The sequence below is a fragment of the Rhea pennata genome, chromosome 1, assembly GCF_028389875.1.
Source record: "Rhea pennata isolate bPtePen1 chromosome 1, bPtePen1.pri, whole genome shotgun sequence".
Classification (NCBI taxonomy): domain Eukaryota; kingdom Metazoa; phylum Chordata; class Aves; order Rheiformes; family Rheidae; genus Rhea; species Rhea pennata.
Window position 1 is genome coordinate 83,491,547 of NC_084663.1, and position 9,353 is coordinate 83,500,899.

The window sequence follows — 9,353 nt, forward strand, 5'->3', positions numbered from 1 at the left end:
CTCAAGAGCAGAAGTGAACCACTCATGGTGGGCCTAAACAGTGCAAGCACTACAAAGCTCCAAGTCTACCCTCAGTGTGGAAAGGGGAGCTGAAGATCTCCAGTTCTCCCAACACTCATCTCTTTTCCTGTTCCTCCAGGCAGGAACCAAGGACTCCTGAAGGCACTTGGCTCCGCTGTGGCCTCTCCAGCTTCAGCTCAACACAGACGAGCTCTGGGGAGCTGAAGCCCGCGGGTGCCCGCGGCGCCGAGGGTGCACCGGACAGCAGGTGGGTGCACCCCCCTCGCCCGCGGCCTGGAAGCTGGGGGCGCTGCGCCCCCCTCGGCCGCGCCCGGGGCAGCGGAGGGGAGATCAGCCGGCCGCCGCCGCCGCCCCCTCCGGCATTTCCGGCCCCGTGATCTCCCCTGCCGGCGGGGCGAGAGCTCAGCGCCCATGGGTCGCAGAGGGGCAGGCGATGATGGCGGCGGCGGTGGGGTGTCACCCCACGGCTCCCCTAGGCGGAGGACGGGAACTCCCCAGGGTAAAGGTGCGGGGCGGGGGGGCGGCGGCGACAACGCTTTCCTCGGCTGCAGCCGGGCGGGAACTGCCGGAGGGGCAGAGAGGGGTTGGCTTGTTGGACCGCGGGTTGGGACGTGATCCCAACGCAGCCAGGCTGCTCGGGGAGACGCCGCCGGCCCTGCTTGGCGCTTTCTGCCTGGCAGCCGCCCGGCAGCCGAGCTCCCTTCCCGTCCTGCACCAGAGACCATTTTGGGGAGATGCGGTTGCTGGCGAGGTGAAATGGCACCAGAGGGTCAGGGGGTCGCGGCAGTGGTGCCCCTGCCCTGGCAGTGTCAGCCCGGCCTGGAGGGTCCAGAGGCTTCAGCCTTGGGGAAGGAGGCCGTGCAGAGAGGGCTTGGCACAGGCCACTCGATCCCCGCTGCTTCAGTGTCCTGCTGGCCGCAGCGTGCCTGAGCCTGGGCGCTGCCCCTGTCCTCCGAGCAGCATCGCATGTTAGTTCAGTTGCAGGCTGCATAGTGACACCTGTGCACTCCACTGAGCAAGGAAGGAAGCTTTCCGAAGACGCCCTTGTGCTGTCAGATCATATAGTAACCAGGAGTGCGAGGGTCTTTCACAGAAACTTTGGGTGCTTCATCCCTTCCGGTTGCCTCTGAAGTTTGAAACAACAAGCAGCAATGATAGACTGGCAAGTCCTTCCTGCCACCAAACACAGGTTAATGCACAGTCCTGGAAGGGAGATGGGAAAAAAAAGAAGAATTTAGAAAACGTGTCTCTGTGGGGCGAGACTAGGAATTCCTCAATGGAAGTCTGGGGCTCTGGAGTTAATGAATTGCCTCACTTTTCTTAACAGTGCCATGCTCTGACATCAGGTCTTTCTCAGACTTATTACTCACACTCATTTGTTCTACATTAGTTTCTTTCCTTTTGAATCACTTTTGAGGTAAGGAATTACCTCACTATTAGCTGTGAATGAGTGCTAAATTATGTAATTAGAATTCATAGTAATTGATAGTTCTTAGCAGCTTTGTGATAACTAAGTAAATGCCACATATTCTAGCACTGCTGCCAGCCTCCTTTCCTTGGAGAGTGACTTCTTTTGGAATAGCTTAATGGATCCTGGGCTCTTATCCCCTTTTCAGCTATCTTTTTGAAAATTCTGACATTTCTTCTTTTCAGGTCTGTTTTCAAATATCTGGTTCTGGCGAGGTGTTGCTGGTTTGCTTGTTGTTGCTACAGTTTTGATTTTGTGTATTCAGTTTGGTAAGTGTGTGAATTTATTTAAAAAGAAATTATAATTAGCCTTAGTAATTACTAAAATTCTAGGTGGTCAGAAGTCCATGTAGATTTTAAAAAAACAAACCTCATTGGGTTTATATAAAACTTATATTGAAGTTAAATAGATGTCCCATCTGACATATTGTTTAAAACTGAGGTTAAGTGCTGGAGAAATCACTTCAGTAGTTGCAGTGGAGTTAGTTGAGTACTCAGTTTAGTCCTACTGCAACATTCAAATTTATAACCTTACTGTTCATCTCAGTCCAAATTCAATAAAACAAATTAAAATAGAAGATTGGTTGCAAAGAACAATTGGTAGTTTTTCAGAAAATGACATACAATTAATATAGCTATTTATGAGCTACAAGGAAGTAACATTTGAAGAAGCTATAGTTTTCAGTCAGAAATGTTTATTTTACAGAAGAGGAGACATTTTTATCAACTTCTCATCTAGTTCTATCTATCTGTCTGTGATCATCACTTTGAAGATGTGTCAGCAATCATAAGGGTGCAGGAGCCAGAATATGCAATTAGTTTGGGATAATTCTACTGAGCAGAAATAATAACATCATGGTTAGAACTGGAGGAGATTAGATGATACAATCAGAAAACAAGCTAAAAAGCTCTAGAAGCTTTTTCCAGTGTTGGTCAGAAGAAATAGGTGGAGTGTTTGTGTCTTTTAGCAGTAAACAGTTCTTCGGAGAAGGATTTTGCTGGCTGTCCTTCCCTGGAACTCTGTCCAACAGATTGGCTCTATTTCCAAAGGAAATGCTACTACCTCTCAGAGAGTGAAGCCAACTGGAACTCCAGTCAAAACTTCTGCTCATTACACAATGCTTCCCTCCTTGTGATTGAAAATCATCAGGAACTGGTAAGGGAACCGAAAGTGAATGATGGTTTCATGCCATCTCACTTCTAGGGAGCTGCACAATGAATCTTTGTGTTTTTTCAGCTTCATAAGCTGAACAGTTTGAAATCTGATGACTCTGACAAGTCACTGAGTACAGAAGGCTGTGTCCCTGCTCTCCTGCAAACTCCAGTATCAGCTTTAGCAGTTAATATTTTGGAAAACACCTGGGGTGTTTTCTAACATTTCTAACAAAATTTAACCTGAAGTAAATTTTGTGCTTGTTACAGTCAGAAATACTCAACACTGTCAGGGGAAAACCTGTTGCTTCTGATTTATCTTTAATTAAACAAAAACCGTTCAACCTTAGCAAGGTTTGTTAATTACAGCCAATATAATCACCACCTGAACTTTCTGTAATACTGCAATGCTTGGAAAGACTGCATCTAGCATAAAGACACAGGAGAATATACTCTCCCATATCTGCTATAGGCCTTGACAGCACTTGCTTCAATGTTCTAAACAGCTTGTCCCTAGGTCAGTGGATTCCAGCAGAATCAGAAGTATGGTAGTAGGCATATTAGGCACAAATGACAATTCTGTTGCACGCACTGTGTCGAGGATCTTTCTTTACTTCTCTGTCACTGGAATGTCTTCCATATATCCTTGCTACCTGATAACAAAGAGTCAGTATGATGAAGAAACTTCAGTGATGGAGAAATCTATTGGCTGCTGAAGTGTTCATAGAATCATAGAATCAGTAAGGTTGAAAGGGACCTCTGGAGATGATCTAGTCCACCCCACCCTGCTCAGCAGGGTCACCTAGAGCATGTTAGACAGGGTTGCATCCAGGCGGGCCTTGAAGATCTCCAGAGAAGGAGACTCCACAACCTCTCTGGGCAACCTGTTCCAGTGCTCCGTCACTTTCACAGTGAAGAAATTCTCCCTCACGTTCAGACGGAACTTCCTGTCCTTCAATTTCTGCCCATTGCCTCTTGTCCTGAAACACGGGACAACTGAAAAGAGTTTGTCCCCATCCCTTCACACCTTCCCTTCAGGTACTTGTACACATTGATAAGATCCCCCCTCAGTCTTCTCTTCCCCAGGCCCAGCCCTCACAGCCATTCCTCATAGGGCAGGTGCTCCAGCCCTCTGATTATCTTTGTAGCCCTACGCCGGACTCTCTAGTAGCTCCACATCTCTCTTGTACTGGGGAGCCCAGAACTGGATGCAGTAGTCGAGATGAGGCCTCAGCAGGGCTGAGCAGAGGGGCAGGATCACCTCCCTGGACCTGCTGGCAACATTCTTCCTAATGCACCCCAGGATACCATTGGCCTTCTTGGCCACAAGGGCACATTGATAGCTCATGGTCAGCTTGTCATCCACCAGCACTCCCAGGTCTTTCTCTGCAGAGCTGCTCTCCAAAAGGTCAGCCCCCAGAGAGAACGTAAAATGATGTGTTTGCATTTCCATAGAAATTCTTAATTTTCAGTTGTGAACTTCCATTCTCATAGTAGGAATTTCTATCACTTCAGGAATTCTGGCTCAAAATGGGTCCTTTTGATTTCTAATCAAGTTGTAGATTTTCTTTCATTTATGTGGATTACACAAGATCCAGGTGCTGCACTATTCTTTTACATTTAATCTTTGATATTGTTGCTTCTGGGAGAAAACAAGATCATTCTTTTGCTTAATAGCCCTTGATCAAAGATTATATTTTGAAAACTGAACATACATATGTTCTTTTCTTGTATACAGAATTTTATGGTGAAGATAACAAAGCAAGATCCATGGATTGGACTTTATAAAAGAAATGACGAATTCTTCTGGATTAATGGGAATGCATTAGATAATAAACTGTAAGTTGATGATGGGAGTGATTCTAGGTTATAGAGGAATAAGAAAGGAAAACTAATACAGATATAAACAGTGTTTTGAAAGAAATGTCTGTAATGATGTTGAAAGGATGACTGGAAGGAGTATGGAATACAACAGAGATTTCACATGGCTTTGTTAAAACTGTGATGGATGAGAATTAAGTGAATTAAGTGAAAGTTAAGATGAAGATTCGTAACACTAGTTTCAGAAGTAACATGGAAAGACGAGTCATGGTAACAGAGAGTATAGCAAAGAGAAAGGTAAACCAAGAGGCCACTAAGGTACCAAATTTAAGGAAGACAGAAATAAAAGAATCCAATAAGATGAATTCCTTTTTATATAATATATTTTGGAAACGTATTAAATGAGATTTATAGACAAGTTATTGAGAGACTTCATCCTTCTCTTGATATGTTTTTCCAAAAATCTACTGGAGGGAAAAGTGAAGTGAATTATATTCAGTGAGCTACTCTGTAGTAACTGGCCTGTGCTCTGTCTCACGGGTGGCAAGCATGGGTTGGTTTGCTCCTCCCAGCGAATGCTTCCGTGTCTCCTGAAAGACTGCTGCTTCTCACTGGAGCAGCTGTCAGCAGGAGTCAGTGGAATTGCTAATGAGAGTAATGTGAATTGAGATTTGAGAAGTCTGAAATTAACTTTGAATATTTATGTTTTCCATTTCGTAAGTTTGTGACATCACTAGTGACACCTGACTATATTCACTTCCTCAGCAAGTCTTGAGGACGTGATCCAGTGAAGATCATAAGCATCTAATGTGAAATCTAAGCAAAACATAAGCATCTAAGTTCAAAATTACACTCCTCCTCGCTTTTGCTTATTCTTGGGTTGGTGATACATACATCCACAGATGTTTTAATTTTCATCTTTGAAGTTCCCTACATTCTTATAGCTCTGCCTTTTTGCATGTCTAAAACTGCCCCTCCTGACATTATAAGGGTGAGCATCTTGGTGTCTAAGCTCAATGGGTATCCAGAGTTAAGTTAACACTGGGGTTTGTCCCATTGGCATTTCAGAAAACTACTACAATTTTTAAAACACAGTTAAGTGAAGGAGGCTCTTACCTCTTACATAACAATACCTATAGTGTAGAAATTCAGATTCATTTCCTGTTTTTCACCACCCATTTAACCGTAGTGTCATTTCAGTTATGAGGAAGAGGGAAACGAGAAAGGCATTTTTCATAACTTTTTTTGGAACTTTTTTAGTGTGCAAAAGGATATGGAAGTTGAAGAGGGAGACTGTCTTGATAGCACAGGTTATTTGAGATGAATTCCAGTCTGCTCCAAGGACACATTTCATATTAAGCAGCTGCTAAACAAGATGCAGATACACTGCAAATTCTACATTTTTGTATCCTTGGGGCCAGTCCCTATAAGGAAAACACAATCTTTGCAGTGTTCTCTCCAAAGTGCAAGCTATCATCTTCCTCTCTGTGATGCCATGTCTGTAGTAAATTAGACATTGTACAAGGAGAATATGCAATCTGTTTGGTTCCCTTTGCACCACTAAGTAATTTGATTCTGGGTGTCAAAGTAATAGTATCTTTTGTTCTCCCTTGCAGGATCAAAGTAAAGGGCTCTGGAAACTGTGCCTATCTTGAATCAAAAGGAGTCTCAGCCTCTGGATGTTCTTTAACCAGGAAGTGGGTCTGTAGCTTGAGTACCAGCTTAGCACGATAGAGGTGGGGAAAGCCACCACCTCTGCCACTTAGAGGTCAATATGTAATCTACATTATACTCTGGAACCTGAGAATGTTTCTCAGCTCCTGCCTAGAGGTGAATATCTTTTCTGGTAGCCAGAATTCTCCATCCATGGAAAAGCTCTATTTTTCCACTATGTCATTTATGTGAATTGTTTCAGGGTCTTCATAAGCTTTCGTGCCCAGTTTTTCTAGCTACTGCTCAGCTTTTTGTTTCTTTTCTCCATATCACCAGTATTTCTTCCATTAACTCTTTTCTTGTGGGATCCTAAGCAGTTGGTCTTTGTTTTCCTTTTTGATGTGTACTTGAAGATAGTTGTATTGTCTTTCCCTTAGCCAGGCTCTGTGTACAGGTGTGTGTTGTCTGCCTGTGTCTCTCAGTGCATAAGCCAGGAATTAGTACTGCTATTTTAGACAGGATCACTGTGAATTTCACTTTGTCAGTTTGATGGAGTGCATCTTGCTGCGCAGCTGTGTGCTGCATTATATGTTTTGTTACTCTTTTGCATTAATCTTGTTAAATTAGCTTGGCTTGGTGCCAGTGGCAAAATAATAAATAGAGAATAAGAGAATTAATAGCAAAGGATGTTTCATGATTACCTCATGTCTTATGCTTCTTGGAGTGTGAGATTTGCAAACAATGGTTAGTTTCTGGCTGAACAATCTGTTTTTTTTGTTCCTTGCACATACCATTTTTAATAGCAACATCCAGTGCTTTTGAACAGATATGAGCCTGAACAGAACTAGGGCACAGTTCCACTGAATTCTGTCCACTCATATGCAGCAGGTAAGCTGCAAACAAAAAGGGAAGTTTGTCAAGAGGAAGCAAAACAATTTATTTTCATAGAGGGGCTGGAATATTCATGCTGTTCTAGAGAAGAAAGGATCAGAAATTCTCGTGTGTAAGGGGCCAAAATCCTTTCTGCTCAGAATAAAATCTGAAAACACTGGAGTTTGTTTATTCTATCAGAGATTCTTAAAATCAATAACCACTATAGATCACCCCAGCAGTAGAAGTTATGAATGTATTTTGTTAAGAAATATGGGACAATTCCTCATGTGGCAGAAATCAGTGTTGCTTAGCTGATTCCAATGGAAGAATACCACTTCGCAGAAGTTAAGGATGTACTTCACTGTTGTGATTCCCTTCTGCCCATCTGTTAAGGTGTGCATAATTGGTCTTGTCATCTGAAATGCTGTAAAGTGGACTACAAACTACATGGAGCTTTAAAAGAAGCAAGATTTTTTGAGTAGCCACTAGAGTGCACTGTTGGTTCAGGGAAGGGAAGGTGTTTTCTTGTTCAAGAACGTGAAATGGCACCATTTTTGACAAGTTATTTGCTTTTTTTTTTTTTTTTTTTTTTTTTTTCCTTTTGGTAATTATTTTTGCCTTCACTACTGCTTTGTGCAAATTCAATTGCTGTCTGGTTTTGTCACTGTATTTGTATTGTTACGCTTTATTTTCTGTGTTATTTTCTGTGGCAATAGGACTTTAACACAACAGGACCATGCAGTATGGATGTTGTAATAACTTGTGTCTTTCAGATGTTATTTTATATATGATCACAGATTTTGCTATACTACACTTTACTCTTATTGCTTTTGTCTTTACATGCACAATAACAGGACTCTACAGTATGAATAACCTTAATAACCTTATGTTAATTTATATGTAACTAGTAATTTTCTTGTCCTGCAGACTTCTAAAAATAATTAACTCTAAAGGATATGAAATGTGTAATAGTCATGAGAAGGTAGCTAATAAATAACAGAGCTTCTGAGTTCAGCAGTGCATGTGCTAATATTATGCCAGTGTCCGTTTTTCAGCTCAGACACTATTTAAAAAAAGGAAATAAAAAGTACACTGACACAAAATAACATTTTTCAGATTTTCAATATGAAAAGATCTTTAAAAATAATGTTGAGGTTGAAATGAAACATGACATTTGACACAAAACAGAAGGAATTCCACTTTCCAATTATTTAATCTTTTTAAAACTTTAAAACATGTCAGACTTTTAACCAAACTATTATTTAAATGAAATGCTGAACTACCTGCATGGAAATGCTGAAATACACAGTGAAGTACCTTTGGAGAGACTGGTGAAATTTTCTATTGCTCACACTTGCAAACTTATTAGAGTATTTACATTATCGGAATACTAGAGGTACATTTTACAAATTTAGCAAAACATATAAGGAATAAGAAGTATTCATGTAACACATGGCATCTTAACCTTTTTTACTGAGCTGCTTTACCTGAACATTCTTTTTGACTATAGAATAACAAAATTTTTATGCTCTCTTATGATTGAGGGATTTTTTTTTTCCATCAGTCGTCTATGGATAGAATGCAAATTTGGGAAATTTGGGTGCTTAAAAGAGGTTTTAGAGAAACTATGAGCACAGAAGATAATAACTTGAGTTAATACAACCCAACTCTTTAGAGATGTAATTAGCATCTTCTATAGCATCCAAAGTCTATAATGCTAAGAATGAAGCCTGTGAACTCCCTTTACTCAGAATGGGTTTTAATGAACTACTACAGTGAAATGCCCGTTCCTTTTTCTTAAAAAAAATCAATGGTATGCTTAGGATTTAGTGACTATTTAAAATGTAGGCAAGGACTTCAGTATAACCCTGCAAAAAGTGTTTAAATACAGTATTGGGGCCAAAGTGCTCAAATACTAGATGTTCTATAAGTAGAAAAAACTTAAACACTACAACTGATTTGAGAGAAAACAGTTCAGTAATTTTTATGTTTTTCTTGTTAAGTTCAGCATCATTTGAGAAACATCTGCCGTGAAAACAGGAATTCAGCAGTTATTTACAATGCATAAGGAAGGTGTGCTTTACGTACCCTAAAGTTATATATCCACTTTTCCCCACTGAGAAGATAAAGCATGTTCATTTCAGATCCTTGCTTTGCCTTTGCTTCTGTATCCAGAGAATGAATAAACCAAACCTCTCCCCGCCCCACACACATGCTACATTGAACTTTTTTTTCCTTTCCATTTTTTTTTTTAACATGAGAGTAACAACAGTTTTTCAAATGAAACTTTCGCTACTGATATTGCATACTGTAGGGGAAAGTTGGGTTGTTTTTTTCACTTGAGAGAAAGTCACCGTCACTGAAGA

The 9,353-nt window shown here is 41.3% G+C and overlaps 1 protein-coding gene across 2 annotated transcripts; it reads left to right on the forward strand.

Moving 5' to 3' along the window:
- The first annotated feature begins 405 nt into the window (after positions 1-405).
- Positions 406-8,138, forward strand: LOC134137860 (C-type lectin domain family 2 member L-like). Of its 2 annotated transcripts, none has more exons than XM_062570973.1 (5): positions 406-526; positions 1,675-1,758; positions 2,457-2,644; positions 4,379-4,479; positions 6,078-8,138. In XM_062570973.1, exons 1-5 carry the CDS (start codon positions 433-435, stop codon positions 6,193-6,195), a joined length of 585 nt encoding a protein of 194 aa, XP_062426957.1. In that variant the 5' UTR covers positions 406-432; the 3' UTR covers positions 6,196-8,138. The 2 variants fall into 2 exon arrangements, with proteins under 2 accessions (XP_062426957.1, XP_062426969.1); XM_062570985.1 differs by having other exon boundaries at positions 406-520.
- Positions 8,139-9,353: the final 1,215 nt, after the last annotated feature.